This window comes from Pocillopora damicornis, chromosome 3 (genome assembly GCF_964200805.1).
Source record: "Pocillopora damicornis chromosome 3, jaPocDami1.2, whole genome shotgun sequence".
NCBI lineage: Eukaryota > Metazoa > Cnidaria > Anthozoa > Scleractinia > Pocilloporidae > Pocillopora > Pocillopora damicornis.
Window position 1 is genome coordinate 23,046,908 of NC_142672.1, and position 16,608 is coordinate 23,063,515.

At 36.5% G+C, this 16,608-nt stretch overlaps 2 protein-coding genes and 1 pseudogene across 6 annotated transcripts; 1 reads left to right on the top strand and 2 right to left on the bottom strand.

Moving 5' to 3' along the window:
- Nucleotides 1-1,301: 1,301 nt before the first annotated feature.
- LOC149048882 (uncharacterized) lies at nt 1,302-6,769 on the top strand. The gene is made up of 4 exons (XM_089199389.1): nt 1,302-1,440; nt 3,585-3,928; nt 5,073-5,264; nt 5,772-6,769. The coding sequence occupies exons 1-4, from the start codon at nt 1,311-1,313 to the stop codon at nt 6,105-6,107; spliced, it is 1,002 nt and encodes a 333-aa protein (XP_089055515.1). The 5' UTR covers nt 1,302-1,310; the 3' UTR covers nt 6,108-6,769.
- Nucleotides 6,680-7,997, bottom strand: LOC149048883 (uncharacterized; annotated as a pseudogene).
- A 4,202-nt stretch (nt 7,998-12,199) lies between these two features.
- Nucleotides 12,200-14,458, bottom strand: LOC149048884 (uncharacterized). 5 transcript variants are annotated; one of them, XM_089198932.1, is made up of 4 exons: nt 14,222-14,458; nt 13,569-13,903; nt 13,072-13,267; nt 12,200-12,805 (listed from the first exon to the last, which is right to left on the bottom strand). In XM_089198932.1, exons 2-4 carry the CDS (start codon nt 13,734-13,736, stop codon nt 12,798-12,800), a joined length of 372 nt encoding a protein of 123 aa, XP_089055058.1. In that variant the 5' UTR covers nt 13,737-13,903; nt 14,222-14,458; the 3' UTR covers nt 12,200-12,797. The 5 variants fall into 5 exon arrangements, with proteins under 5 accessions (XP_089055058.1, XP_089055057.1, XP_089055055.1 ...); XM_089198931.1 differs by having other exon boundaries at nt 13,064-13,267; nt 14,222-14,422; XM_089198929.1 differs by lacking the exon at nt 14,222-14,458 and having other exon boundaries at nt 13,064-13,267; nt 13,569-14,010.
- Between the last annotated feature and the right edge of the window lie 2,150 nt (nt 14,459-16,608).

Consider the following 16,608-nt stretch of genomic DNA (forward strand, 5'->3'; position numbering starts at 1 on the left):
CTTTTACCTCCTGTTTTTGATCCTTACTTTAATTCTGTTAGGATGATACATAATTATAATACCAGATTATCTAGTAAAATGTCCTATGCTATTTCAAAAGTCAGAACAAATTATGGAATTTTCAATATAAGATTTCAGGGTTCTGAAAGTCTGGAATGATATAAGTGATCACATAAAGCTTCTTCCTTTGAAAAGTTTTTTACGAAAAACCTTAAGCTAATCCTTATTGAAAAATACTAATAATTTCCGTAGCCTTCCGTCGTTCTTTACTCTGATTTTCACAGCGTTCTTGATCTTATTTGTATGACCTTGAATGTGCATGTCTTTGTGTGTGTATGTTATGTCTGTGTGTGTTTGTGTATGTTATATCTGACCTAAATCATTGTATTAGATAAATTACCTAAGTATAGCTGCCCTTTTCTTCTAGCCCTTATGGTTATTTGGGGCAGCTAGTACTCCTCTACATCTTTTATTGATATAATCTGTTTATTATTATTGTATCATATTTAGGTACGAATAAATTGTTGTTGTTGTTGTTACGATTCAATGGGAGGTTTCTTACACACCCACAATCGCTAGCATAGAAAAGATTCAGTGACGACGAGTTCTCTTTATGTAGACATACCACACGAGCTATGGCGAGAACACTGAATGGTCCTATAAGTCAAATAAAATAATATTCCAAAGCGTTTGCACCTTTTTAGAAACTGTTTGCTAAGATTTCAGTACAAAGTGGTTTATTCACTTTTGTTCCTCGCCACTCAAGAGGCATGATTTTAGTGTCTTTACTTTGCAGTTTTTAACCCAATCATTTCTTATTTGAATTTGCTATGCAGTATTAACTCTTTAGTTTCAACCTCTAACGTTCATGCTAAACATAATCTTTATTCAATATCATCTTACTATCTATTTAAATATTAAATGATACCCCTAATGGAGGTGCGATGGATAAAGGAATATTTGTCAAGTTTGAAGAAAAACTACGCAGCGCATTTTTTTTAATAGCGACGAATACCCTGGCAGCAAATATATACTATCATAAATAGATCATTTGCCACTTTGGCATGAAAGTAAAATTCTAAATATTATGATTTCGATCGACTGATGACTGCTAGTAAGTGAATGAAAACCTATCGAAATGATTAATATTGTGTATAAAGATATATGTCAACAAACTTTATCTCAACATTACAGCACCCTTCTTCTCAAAAAGTTTCTATTGCATTGAAGCCAGTGTTAATCTTCAAAATTTTGTATCTACTTTTCTTTGCTTCTGTAGGTAGGTGATAAATCTACGGGTTTCTACAAGAATGAACTCTTTTCGTGTTTACGTTGTAATTGCCTCGCTGCTTCTCCTCGTAACAGCTTTGTTATTCTGCGCCAATCTGTATCCTCGTCCATCCATCGGTGTTTTTTATAAAGTCGTTCCTCAGCCTAATGGTAAGTAAACTCCTACGGTGTATCTTTGTGAACTATTACAAGTTGTAGGGAGGTTTCTTTAACGAAACTGACTAGATTATGTGGCATTGCGGTTGATCATTAGCTTTCAGTTTATTTAAAAATATATTTGTAAAATTAAGATTTATTTAACTATTGGTATCCAATGATTTCAGAGAATCTAAAGATAAGGCTCAACTCCAAAGCAAAACCTGCAAGAAACACATTCATTTAAGGCATTAATTTTAACTATTCTGTAAACACTCCATAACAACTGACCTTTATGTGAGAGCAGGATTGACACAAGTTGAATCTTGAAATCACTCCATTCTCGCCAAGATGTATTGAAAGGCTTAGTTCATGAATAGTCTTGGGTTTTTACACGAAGGACTACTGCAGAGGCTCGAAAAGTTATATACATGTGAAAAGACCTTGATTTGATTGTACTTAAATGAAATTCGTTTATGTTGAATGTTCTTTGTCATGTTGTTCGCGTTTTAATAACAGATTCCTAACCTCTAAAAGAAGAATGTCTCTGTTATTACTGTTCACGGTATTTTGTCTATGAATACAATTTGTCTATGAATACGAAAATTCAGCTCTTCGATTTCTTAATTTTCCATCTATTGTCTTGAAAACTACTTACCTTTGCCATAAGGGTATTTCAACTGAATTAACATGCTTCTATTTGATTTAATTAACTCCTTAAATCCATTTGAAAATTTCCGAGAACAATTCTCTGGAGGACATCTAAAGCTACGGCTCAACACGTTATACGATGGTGTCGAAACTTTTGTTTTATTCATTGGTCACGCCCGAAGTGGTCGTATTCTCATCTGTGCCATTTTGGATGCTTACACAGAGATTATCAATAACAACGAAAAGTTATTATCATAGGAATGCTCAACTTTCGAATCGTCAAATTTTTAGGAACGGATTTTAGATCAATAATCGGCACTCACGTAAAGGACGAGCATGGAAAGGATCCTGAGACCATTGGAAGAAATTTTAAGATTTAGGAGAAATGTCAGAGTGAAATGGACTGTTTGATCATTAAAATGTTTTTTATGCGCGTACTCAGACCAATACTGATCAAACAGAGTCTTTGATTCGATCTGTGCAAAAGTATTTACCCAATCGATTCACTTTTTTTGTTTCTTTCGCCTTAAAAAGTTTTTTTGTCATTCTTGCCGCAGTATTCTCGTATTGTTTTGATATAAATATTTTAAAGTTTTAGTCTGTATCTCATTAGCATTTTTACAATTGATTACTGATAAGAGCATGATAAAAATTCTATCCTTCAATTTGAAAATGGCCGTCGAGCGGTTGTAACGTCGTTGCTTTTTCACATTAATTTTTATCGTAGAATCCGTTTCTAAAAAGTTGTTGATTCGAAAGTAAAGTATTTCCATGAAAATAACTTTTCGTCGTTATTGTTTGTATCAAGCTGTCTGCATATACTCGTTAGTTCTTAGAGATAAATACTTAAACTTGAATAATCATAATCAATTATTTCAAACTACGAAGGCACAGTCAGTGTTTGGATATTTCCTGTGTAAGCCAATCATCGATTGCTTAGCAGCTTCTTAACTTAATAGGCAAGCATTTCACCGAAGAAGCATTTAACGTGTGTAGATTATGTAAAGACCGGCTATAAATGATTGATTTGTACCTGTCTACACAATTATCCCTGATGTCAAATCGTACGAATTTCAGCGGCCCCTGGGGGTGGAAAAGGCTCAAATTTTGGTCCCGTTTGTAATGGCTTGGGGACGGTAGTTCTTTTGTGCGGCAATTGGCCTCGTGTTTCACCCAAGTTTGAGCGAAAGACCCGTAGTCACAATCTAGGTGCAAATTTTAAAAAAGAATACATGGGGAGGTAAATCCTGAGTAGAAAAGCATTCACCAGTGCACAGTTAATGACGGATGAAGAGGAAGAACGATGGAAAAAACCAAGGCAAAAAAACAGAATATCGAGAATTATACCAACACCGAGTGTTTTTTTTCCTTAGTTAAGCGAAAAACCTTTTTGATAGTCTCTTCCCTTAATCTTATTTACTTCCGTGAATTAATCGTCTTTTTTTCAGGACACTCTCTTAGTCTTAATTAAGTCACTGAATCGCCTTTTTTCTTCTTCTTCTTTCAAGGAGAACTGGAGCGTGAGCTGAAATTTTTATATCGCAATGTTAAATATTTTGTGCTCTTCGTTGGACATCCAAGAAGCGGTCATAGTTTGGTGGCTGCCATTTTAGATTCCCATCCAGAAATAATCATTTCGGATGAGTTTAATCTGCTTTATAAGTTTGACAGTTTCTTTAAAAATCCTAGCCAAACAGACGATGAGCGCAAGCTGAGGATATTCTTTGGATTACATACTCGCTCGCGCCGACAGGCCATGTTTGGAAGTCGTTCGTCAATTTGCGACAGCTCCGTATCCTACTGCTACAACATTAAAGGAGGCTGGCAAGGTTATTGCAAAAGTAAACTTAAGGTACGAGATATTTGAAAGGGCCCATGTCATGAAAAGAATTGGATTAGGAAGTCCTGACTTCAGTCTCTCTGGGGTTTTCTTTATTTTGGTGTTTGTTTGGTGTGTGCAAGCTAAATAAGTCTTAATTAAATCTCCAACAGGGATGAAACAGTCTGCTTACTGACCAGCGGCTATTCAGAAAAATCAAAATAGAAATCTATGCTCGCATACTCGTAACAGAAAGGATATCAATGCTTTTAAAAGGAGTCCAACTTATTTTCTAATCAGCAGTCAATTTTTCAGTACCCCTTTAAGCTTTGTTGACGACAACAGATCCCTCTCCATTCCCACTGAAAACCATGTACTACAAGTGATGAAAAAAATAGGACAACCGCGCAGTTGGGTTCTTTCATTACGAATATGATTACAGACAGAATTGGATGACACATAGTCTGGCTAACAATTACTATAAACTATGACAAAATTTGAGGACGAAACTAAAAATCTGTTATACGTTTTCATCAATAAAAAATACAAACTAGTTAACACGGCGAATAAGTGGCAAAGGCGCGCGCACTCGATGTGTACTGTCTAAATACACAGGCATGACGTTTCCACTCTCTTTTTACACTGTCCAATGACGAGCATTTCGTGTATACTGTCTTATTAGTGCTCAAATAGGGCTGGTGATGGCCAATCACTTTCGAAAATTTTGTTGTAATTTTGTTTATACTTATATACCTCCTTTATTAGGGTCTTGTAGTGTTCCTTTACTTCCATTCGATTCATTTTCCTTGGAAGTGAATGATAAATAAGCCTCACGTGATATACGTATTGCAGTAAGCATTACTTTTATTATCATTTCCAAGGGTCGCTTTCTAAATTTTGTAAATATGCATTAGTATATGATGTCTGGAACCACAAGTTTAATGGATTCAATTTGATAACATTGATTATTTACAAATATTGACTAATGGTAAGAAATTAAAGCTCTCCTATGTGATCTACTTAAAGGTATACATTGCATAACGCTTAATCTTATGGGGACCTATTTCCTTTGTTTTACGATGCACGAGTAAATTATCGCCTCAAGCAATGGTCGCTTATTCACAATCGCGCGAGTAAACCTGACTTTAATATAAGATTCCACGTATATTTTCCTCAGGTAATTGGAGACAAAAAAGCATCTGTAACTACCGCACGTTTGCATCACGAAAAAGGGCTTCACGATTTGCGAAAACTGGAGAAAGTGGTGGGAATTCCAATCAAACTGATTAACGTCACCAGAAATCCATTTGATAACATTGCTACTATATGTAGAATGAGACTAGGTGTGAACCCTAGAAGTCATCAAATAGTAAGTAAATATAGGGGCATATCATCTATCGTCTCTCATTGGTTCTTATCAAAGTAAACCTTTTATTTTCCATTGTGATACTTAATTTTTTTTTTATGGACTGGAGAGTTTTATCACGACGTGAGATATTGTACTTGTCACTTGTACATAACATGTACATCTTCTTGTCACCGTGCAATAACCACTATGTATCGTTCAATGTTATCTTTGTCATATTGTTATCGTTATTTCTTGCACTATATATGTATATATATATCGATCCCCATAAACTGTTTTAATAAAATAGTAGCAAGTTTTCGTTGAGTCGCAATCCAAAACCTTATGATTTTCTAACTAGGTACGGAATGCACCCAACCTCGACTTCTGGATCGAAAATTATTTTATCAAAGTACAGACGATTCAATATCTTCATGACCTGAGGCACTATCGGATTCTCAACGTATACAGCCGAGATCTGAATACTTCGCTTGTGTCATGTAAAACCTTGTTTTTTTACTTTCTTGACAGGTACGCAACACAACAGCGCTGGACGTTGGCATCGATTCGTACTTCAAGAAAGTACGGACAGTTCAATATCTGCGTGGCCTGAGTCACTACCAGATCCTGAATGTATACAACCGAGATTTGATAGCGAATCCACGACGCACTTTACAAATGTTATGTGACTTTGTTGGTGTTTCTTGTTACAGTGAATTTGTCGAATTAGCTACAAGAGATCTCTATTCCAAATCATCTCGGACTAGGTATCTGGTAGAGTGGAGTAACAAACAGAAAGAGAAAGTCATGAAAGAAATCCAGAAATATAGCTCTTTGAAGTCTTTATTTTCGTTTGACAGTGATTAGTGTTATCATTAGACTTTGACGCTCAGACACAGTCTCAAGTATGTTTGCATCGCTCATTTGAATCTAAGACGAAATATTTTGAGTATTTCTCTCTTCAATACAGAGTATGAACGCTTTAAGTTTCATCAGTAGTCACCTTTTGAAGGAAACTTTACAATTCTTAATAATCACTATTAAAAAAAACGTTCCAGAAACGAGAACTTGTTTATCTCGTTCATAATTCTCGCCTTCTGTTTTGAAGTCCACGCGACGGCATGTCTCGTCAACGACGGCTTAACGCACAGTAGTTTTGAGGCAGATTCGACAAAGTCTGAATGACAAGTTACATGTCAGGTGTACAGACAAAATTGCCATTTTTTCGTGTCCTTTTCAAAAGAGGAAAGGTTAAAGGCCTTGAAATACATATAAACTGTATATGACAGATAGTCTCACCCCTTCAAAGGTGCAATAATCTTTAGAAAGCAGATACAAGAAGTCTAAATCACACTCACCCCAGCAAAACATGATTAGTTTCACAGAATGTTCCATAGAATTCAAGTCATCGTTAACTTTGGAAGTCAACAAACGTCGCTTTAAGCAGCCTATATGAATAAGAAAAAAAAAAACAGTGTTAACAAAACAGCTTTAATACATGTTTAAGTTTTGTTGTGAATGGGATCTAAGACTACCGGACAAAGCTAACTAACTATGAGTTTTTCGAAAGTTTCAAGAAACTTACTTTAAATGTGCTGTTTTTAGCCATGTCTTTGACCTCGAGGTTTCTCCGCAGTTTGGTGGCAATATAATGTTCTGGTCACGTGAATGAATTTAAGTTTAAGGGTAAGAGTTCTCCTTATATCCTTCAGAATATCAAAATGTTTTGGATTTTCTAACAAACGGCTTTTTGCTGGTCCCTTTTTGTCTCCAATGACCTTGCAATAAAATGAAGGTTGAAAGTTACGCACAGGCTATGCTTTGCTCAACCATAAGGCAAACTAAGTGGATGTATTTTCCTATATATGATCTTTTTCGCTGAACAATGAAAATCTGTTGCAGTTAACCGCGTTACAAATCTGGAACAGTGAGATAGTGTAAGTCGAAATATTTAATTACTGCATACATTCTACATTGACCAAAGAGGCTTGAGCACTAATAGTAAAAAAATGCAAATAAAGTTAGGCGCTGAAAAAATGAAAATAATCATGATACACGTTTGGATGCTTAGTATCCGCTTAGTATTCATTCCGTAATTCCAGTTTATTGATGGTGTTTCAGTTCTTTCCACCAGTTCACAAATATTGGTTCCGAAATCGCTGATCCTTGCCCCATACAGGACACCCAATGCTTGTGAACTTCATTTGTTGTCTGACTCCAAAGATATGACTCCTTTTTGAGTTGTCAGTAATTATTCCTAAGGTAGCTTTAAATCAATTCTGTTCGGTGAAATTCTTCTTCGATGGTCATCTGGAATCAATGGAATATCCAATGCCCCCCCCCCTCCCCCCCTTCTCCACCCCTCTCGCATTTGCTAACACACCTATTGTTACAAAACCAATTCTATACCTTTACTCTTTCTTCATACGTTCCCTACCACTGTCCTGGTACAGAGTAACTATACCCACCACCACTACGGCGTGATGCTGCACGGTTTCCAAACATCGCTTGAAATCGTGACAAGGCGTGCAGGGCAAAAAGGACACGGGTCTTTAGCCCGCTGCTGCTTTTCAGTTTGAAATTACTCCATTCTCCTATCAATTTATACTCGTGTATAATCTCTGTCTGAGCATCCAAAATGGCCCTAATGAGACTATGACCACTGCGGGCGTGACCGATGAATAAAACCAAAGTTTCGACACCATCGTATAACGTGTTGAGCCGTGGCTCTAGATGTCCTCCAGAGAATTGTCCATGAGAAAGTTTAAATGAATTTAAGTAGTTAATTCAGTCAAATAGAAGCATGTGAATTGAGTAGAAGTACCCTCATGTACCCTTTGTCAAAGATAAGTAGTGTTCAAGGCAGTAGATAACTTAGAATTCGAAGAGCTGAATTTTCAAATAACTTCGCTCAAAACACAAGATAAAATTGTATTCATAGACAGAATATCGCGAAAAGGAAAGCAATAACAGAGACATTCTTCATTTAGAGGTTAGGAATCTATCATTAAAACGCGAACAACTTGACAAAGCACATTCAATATAAATGAATTGCATTTAAGTACAATCAAATCAAGGTCTTTTCACATGTATATAACTTTTCGAGCCTGTGCAGTCCACCTTCGTGTAAAAACCCAAGACTATTTACAAACTGAGACTTAAAACCTCTTGGCGAGAATGGAATGATTTCAAGATTCAACTTGTGTCAGTTCCGCTCTCTCTCACTTAAAGCTTTAACAACTAGGCCGTGTCGTGGAGTGTTTTGGGGATAGTGACGATGTCTGCTTTAAACGAAGTTGTTTCTTACAGGTTTTGCATTGGAGTTGAGCCTTATCTTTAGATCCTCTGAAATCATTGGATACCATTAGTTGAACAAGTTTTAAATTTTTAAAAATATATATTTAAGAAACTTAAAGCTGAGGATGACCTGAGACCTTCACGGGCCTGTTGACTAATCATTTTAGCGTTATACCTTATTCTTATAAACTGGGTCTCATTCGCACTCTTCTTGATAGAGCCTACAAGATCAACAACACATGGTTGGGATTCAACGAGGATAACAGGAAACTTACTGAAATCCTTTAAAAGTATCTTTTTCCAGCCCATCTGCTTGAAAGGGTTGTCAATCGGTACCTTACGCTGACCTGTAATGAGCACAATCTTCCGGTCTCCGTTTTAGACACTGCGCTCACCTTTTATTACGCTGAACAATGAAAAGCTGTTGCAGTTAACCGCGTTACAAATCTGGAACAGTGACGTAATGTAATGTAATGTCGAAATATTTAATTTGTCTCCGTTCAAGACACTGCACTCACCTTTTATTTCAAATTACTGACTTTGGCCCTCTTTCTGTTGTCACGCAAAAAGAGGGTTCGCCACTCTGCTAAGCGTTATTTTAACAAGATAGGTATTAAGTTGGTTTTTTCATCTTTTAAAATAGGTTATAAGTTAGGTGTGAAAGACCCTATCCCTCGTGGGCTCCCTACGTGTCTGGTTTACAAGGTTTTATGTGCGGACGGTGATGCCTGCTATGTCGGCGAAACCTCCCGCCATTTATCCACACGTATGCGAGAGCACTTGGTCAGTGATAGGACCTCTCACATTTTCAAACATTTACATAATTCTCCACAATGTCGCACTCTATGTTCTGATGAGTGTTCTTGTGGCATCTTTGGTCACGCATCCACAACTGTCCAACTTAAAATCAAAGAAGCTATCCACATGCAGTGGGGGCAACCTACACTTAATCATCAACTCTATCATGTTAATTTAAAACTTTCCTTGTAATTGCATACATTGTTCTATTCCGCATTGAAGATTATGTATGATTAACAGAGACGACCTTTACAAATCATCTTTAGAGTTGCTTATAGTGTGTGCACGTCTTACTCTTTCACTTTTAAGATAAAAAATGCGGAATGTCTCACCAAGTTTCAAAAGTCGTAATTTTAAATCATTGGTCTTGCCATCTACGCACTTCTTTGCAACACGATGACCCGTTTTGATGGTATGACGGTAATTGAATCGATTAACTTCTCCTTGTTTGAATTTCATTTCCTCGAAGTACACATATCAAATTAATGTTAAAAACGTGCTTGCCTTTCTTTTCTTCACAACAAGTGACATATTTCATGTTGGTGGCAATATTGTATCGAGAAGGTAAATACATTCTAATAGGCATATTAACAAAGCTGAAAAAGCACCAAAGCAGCCTTCTTTTTGGGAAGGAAGACTTGTGACCTTTCAGAGTATTCCTTCATTAATTCACTATTACTCTCATTATTATGATTAACCCTATTTCTTTTTTACGAGCTACACCGTTCAAATCCATCGACACTTGATGCCAGAATTTACGACGAAGTCAGGATTTTTTTTGTTGTTCATTGGCTACAACAGAATTTTTTTTGTTCATTGGATACAACAGAAGCAGGCACACCTTACTTGCTGCTTTGTTAGATGCTCATCCACATGTTGTTGTTGCCAATGACTTGAACATCTTAAAGCAGTGGATTACCATGCCTGAAATATTTGACTTGAAGAAGTATTTTATCTACGAGCCGATTTAAGCCAAATCACGCAATGATGTGACGTACGGCGTTCGCGCTCGGTTGGTAAACGGGGGCCCAATACAATATTATTACAACGTGAAGGGTCAGTGGCAAGGACAGATCAATGAGGGTGTACAGGTATAATTTTCATTTACCTTTATGACATAACTTGGACACAACGTGCGCTCTATTTGGTCAAAAATCTATTGGATATTTAACTGTGTATCCACAGAAAACTGAAACATCTTCCCTTCCGGTAAAATGGCACCACACGGGGTAATTTCCAGATTTTAATTCGATAAAGGCCTTTGGTTGGAGGAAACGAGGAGGACGCTTTGAACGCCAATCAAAACAATGTTATTTTTCAAACATTATCAAATCTCTTTTTTAAAACTCAGTTCCACTACAGATTGCTCTCTTTTAAGCCTTAATTTTTCTCGACTAGAATTACCCAAACTACTGAGAATTAGTAATTTCTTGCTTCAAGAAAATTGTCACTGGTCTAGAGCTCAGTGGGTGACCAGCAAATAACCGTTCGCATGTTATGGTCTGTTTGTGCGCGATACAGTTCACCTGAGTTTGGCTCTCAAGGATGGTTTGCATATGTGATTTATGACAACTTTGATTATTTAAAACGACGTAAAAGAAAAAAGCCATTAACAAAATTCCCATCAAAGAAAGACAAGATTGATGAAGAGTGTCTTCTAACCACATCCTGATTAGTCACTCTCTTGCAGATCATTTATTTGTAGTTTTGGAAAAATTGTTCGGCCACCAGCTTATAGCAAACTCGTAGATAGTCGTTCATCACTCTTGAACTGAAGATTTTGCAAATTTCAAAAGTTCAATCAGTTTTGTGCAGTTCATTACAGGGGCATATCATCTTGCCTTGATAAATATGTGTTGATTTTGGACAAGCTTCCAGGATCCGTGGTCTATCTCAGGGATATTTGTTTCAATTTACATTGGTCTAGGTGCTTTAACTCCTCTTTGGTAATAGATCATATTTATTGAGTTTATTTAGGGTTTAAGAGAAACAGGCAGCTTATTCACGACCCAGCATATCAAAGGATGGCACAAAGGTATTCCAGTAGGATAACATCAGCAATAGACAGAACTCCCTTGAGAGATAATTGTAAAAGTATCTGCTTAATTTCCCTTTACCTCTCTGCAGTAAGTCTTTCTGCTGAAATAATGAATGGTCGAAACTTGAATTAACTCAAATGCGTTTCTTTCAAATTGTGTAAATTTGACAAAGTTTTTCTTTTTTTTTTTACACCAAGTCACCAAGGTACTATCCATCCTTAAGGAAAAATAGTCAAGTTTGTATTTGTATGGAATTAACTGTTTATCACATGAACTGCGGTGTTATACAAGGATTTCCGGCCCCGAGAAAAGCCGTAACAACACACGTGAAAAATATCGTATTTTTTCACGTGTGCTGATTAAGCCAATCAGCTGCTTACACGTCACTCGCCTTTGGCTCCACTCGGTCAGGTTGAAGAATGAACGGCGAACCCTTCACGATTCTCAATACAAGTCGTTTGTCAGAGCTTTCTCGAATTATGGCGGCTAAAACACTAAGAAATCCATATCGCTGACAGACAATGAGGTTCAAACTTTCCTAGAAGGGGAAGAAAACCAATATACTAAAAGAGGAACCGAAATTTGCGTATTTAGTGGCTTTGGTGTTAGCATTTCTTCCGGCTGAGAATGAAAATCGACAATTGGAAGATTTGCCACCGGCCGATTTTGGCCGCTTACCTGAAAGATTTCTTTTGTCGGTAAATAAGTCAATAAATGAGAATTTTGTAAATTGAAAATTACGACCATTGTTGTTTTTGTAATCATGATTCAACGCATTTTTCCATCTTAAGAGTCAGCGCCAACGCACTCTACGATTGTTATTCGAGGATTGTCGATTCATTTATTTTCATTCATATGGTATTAGCTTTTTAGTTTCAACCTCTAACATTCATATTAAAATTAATCTTAATTCAATTCTATTTCACTACCATCAGAGGCCTTTCTGAAACTTGGAAATTGCATTCTTCTCAGTTCAAATTAGCACAGAAAGAAAAGATGGTGGAATTATGCAGGGTCGTAGAGCGACAGAAATATACACATTATAATACATCTCAGGCCATGATTTGAGAAAAGTGTTCAAACCTTATGGTGATACTAATCACTCTCAAACGAAAAATGTGATTTTAAACAGTAAAACTTTTGGATTTCCCTAGTGACTTTCTCTTTTCGTTCGTTGCTACATTCTATCATGTACCTAGTCCGAGATAGTTTAGAATAGAGATCATTTTTTGCTAATTCGACAAATGCAGTGTAACAAGAAACACTAACAAAATCACATAACATTTGAAAAGTGCCGCGTGGATTCGCTATCAAATCTCGGTTGTATACATTCAGGATCTGGTGGTGACTCAGGTCCCGCAGATATCGAACTGTCCGTACTTTGATGAAGTTATCATCGATACACCAGTCTAGCGCTGTTGTGTTACGCACCTGTCAAGGAAAACATAAGGCATTACATGACACAAGCAAAATATTTAAAAAATCCATGTTTGATCATAAATACCATAAAATAAAATTAAAAAAATCAGAGCAGAGTAGAACGAAACAGAGCCAAAGACACTAAATAAACAAGTGAAGAAAGAACAAAAAAACAACCAGCGGTAAATAAAAACGAGATTCGCCATGAAACAGAAAGAAGAAAGTTTGCTTTGATTAAAAAAAATTATAAAAGATTTACGATAAACTAACCTATTTACTTAGTATTTGACGATTCCTCAGATCCACATGCAATTCTCTCCGACATATGGTAGTGATGTTATCGAAAGGATTTCTGATGACGTGAATTAGCCTGAGAGGAATATCTACTATTCTCTCTAGCACTCGCAAATCATGAAGTCCTTTACTATTCTTGAGAAGTCCAGTAGTTACAGCTGCCTTTTTGTCTCCAATTACCTGAGTAAAATATACTTCGCAATTATTTTTTAATAGCTAAAATTAATGGGGGTGACATGTATTGGACAGAGATTTACTCGGGCACTTGTTTACCGTGGATAAAGGGAATTATTCCCTTTAGATTTGGTGTTGTGCAATATTTCCCCTAAAGAGAGAGTCTGAATAGAGGTCACATTTTCTCGATATTTCATACTAAAACCACCAGACCCATGGTTCCAATTCTCGTTTGTGCTAATGTATATTCACAGAATGAAATAGGCAACCTTGAAGGGAATTAAAAACACACCCTAAAAAAAATTACCTTGAGTTTACTTTTATAATTTCCTTGCCAGCCTCCATCAATATTGTAGCAGTATGAACTAGAGCAGTTTGGCGAACGATCTCCAAATATGGCCTGTTCGTGCGAGCGAAAATGTAGTTTAAAGAATGTCCTTAGCTTGCCCTCATCGTCTGTTTCGCTAGGATCCATAAAGAAACTGTCCAACTTATAAAGCAGATTAAACTCACCCGAAATAATTATTTCTGAATGAGAATCTAAAATGGCAGCCACCAAACTATGACCGCTCCTCGAATGGCCGACGAAAAGCGAGAAAGTCTCAACATTTTGATATAAACGCGTCAGCCCACGCTCTACTTCTGCTTGAAGAAGAAAAAAGAAAAGGAAACCGATCATTTAATCCTAAGAAAGGAATAATTAAAATAATGAATACGAGTCACGTACATGCAGACAGATAGGTGGATACATCAGAAAAAGTAACGTTTAAGCGTGTCTTCACATTCAACTCTACCACCTTACTATGAAAATTGCATGATTTGTGCTCAGTTCTCTAAACTCACGACTTTCCAGTGATATTTCTCCTTACACTTCATATTCATTTGTAACTATAAGTGCTTTAGCGGATGCTACTCTATTCAGGATTTAACCTGGCATGAGAGCCCATTTTGAAAACTTACCTGGAGTCTAACTAGGATTCTTTCGCTCAAACTTAGGTGAGGTATGAGACCACGCGCCGTTCAAAAGGATCACTATTCCCAAACCAATGAGGACGAGACCAAATCTAATACTTATTCCCGTTTTAGGCGCTTTGAAATTCGTGCGATTTTGCTTCGGGAAAATTGTATCGGCAGCCACAGATGTCTTAAACATATCTATTTCGTCGCTGTTATTAACAGTGATATACATACTTTTACATACATACGAGATTTGCATACGTTGAATGCTTCTCCTCTGAAATGTTTGTTTGAGCGAAAAAGCTGCTAAGCAATGTGGTACAAAATATTAAACCACACACTGATTATGCCTTTATATTTTGAAAGATTTGGTGTAACGATTTAAGAAAGGACTAACCACAAAGAAATATATTTTATCATTTCATGTAAGCAGCTTGGTACAAAAGGCTAAGTACAAGTTTGAGGTGCAAATTGACTTGAAACAAAATGAAATAGGAAAGAGAAACAGATATTTCCGTAGGAATATTCAACGTGGCATTTTTCATGAAGGATGGAGAGCGCCATGGTGATCCGAATGAAACAAAAAACTAATGATATTTTGCGGTAACCAAGGCCAATAACTGTTTCATCTTTTATCCACTTGATTTCTTTGTCATACTTATTTCATGCACGTGGCAGGCAGAGATGTGATAAGCGCGCATTGCGCATGTCTTGGGCAGTAATTAAATTAAATTCCAGTTGATGGAATAGTTTATTCTTCAACGTCAAAATGAACGTGACGTCTGTATGCGCCGCTAATATTAAAAAAATTTTAGAAGCAAGTTCGCAGTCTTTAAAGAATAACAATCAAATTCCTTTTGCCCAAAAAAAGTACAGCTAGACTAGTGAGTGTGCATAGATTCTTCTCTTTTCGATGAGTGGAAGTTCTGGCCAGCTGGCCAAGATGCTCCTCAGACGAAAAAATCTCTTCCTCCTTTTTTCTGGCCTCTTTTCTCAGTTGCTAACTTGTATCTTTATGACATAGGGTAGCCTTTATCTATCTTGTCCTTCTCTTTGGAGGAGCTCCGATGCAAATGTGGTTGATTGTTTTTCTTAAGCTCTCCGTCTTACTTCGTTTCTAATAAATTACTTTTGTAAAAATTACTCTCGGAAAAATCGGAGTGGCGATAAGCCTTCTTTTTTCCTCATTAGTCTTATGCATTTATGATTAATTATTTTGTTCAAATGAGACGTATGGATAGATATTTTCTGAATTCCAATAAAATTTATGGTCTTTTCTCTATATTGAAGTTTCCTGTGATCTGATTTTAAACTGAGGATGCTTCTTTTTTTATAGGTCCGCCATATCTGCCATATCTGACGGTATGATACTAAGAAGAGATTTTCAAGCTGCACTGCTGCCATTGTGGCAGTGTTATCCCCTGGCTATTTTCTCATTCAACCATTAATGTTATGTTGTGCGTGAACTCTCAGCATAATGGTGAGTTTCGTTCTCCCTCACCTCGTCCGTCCGAATGGAAGATATTTTCCTTCTAATTCAAACAGAGACTAGTTAACCAGAGACAATAAGAGAACGACAATAAATACAAGTTGGGTAGCTTGTTTCAGGTTAAGCGCCTACGGAAAGTTTATTCCGAGACCAATCAAATTCATAGATACCAAACAAAAAGAAAATTCAATACTGCGACGAAAATCGACAAGTGGAAGATTTGCCATAGGCTGATTTTGTCCGTGTACTTGCAAAGATTTCTTCTGTCGTTAAGGAAACAGTCATTGACTGTGAATTTTTTTTTTTAATTGAAAGTTACGCCATTAAAAAAGTTTGCTTTTGCAATGATTCAACGCATTCATCCTGAGCCAATTCATTGAATCACTACAAAGCAAAGAATTGACAAAACTCTAAATTATTGACTGTTTCCTTACCGACAGAAGAAATCGTTTCAGGTACACGGCCAAAATCGGCATGTGGCAAATCTTCCAGTTTTCGATTTTCGTTCTCCGCCGCGAGAAATGCTTTAAAAGACACAATGTCTTGTTCTTTTCTTCTGTTTATTTGTTTTCGGAGGATCTTAGTAAGTCTAGCCATTAGCCTTAATTATTTCTAGCTTAGAATTTACGAATGTTCTCATGAGTAGCCATTCACTTCATTCATCTGTTTAAATATTTACTCATTTTGAAAATCTATTTTATTCGCGTATTCGTTACAATTGAGTTATTAAACTATTATTTCATTTGTATTTTTATTGTTATTATCATCACTACAAGGGAAAATAACTCTTTTCTCGTGTATCACTAAATAATAATTAGGGTTTCCATAATCATTATCCTTATCTCCATTTTTACTTTAACTTCAAAATAGAGCAATTCCTCTTGAGGCAACGACTCAATAC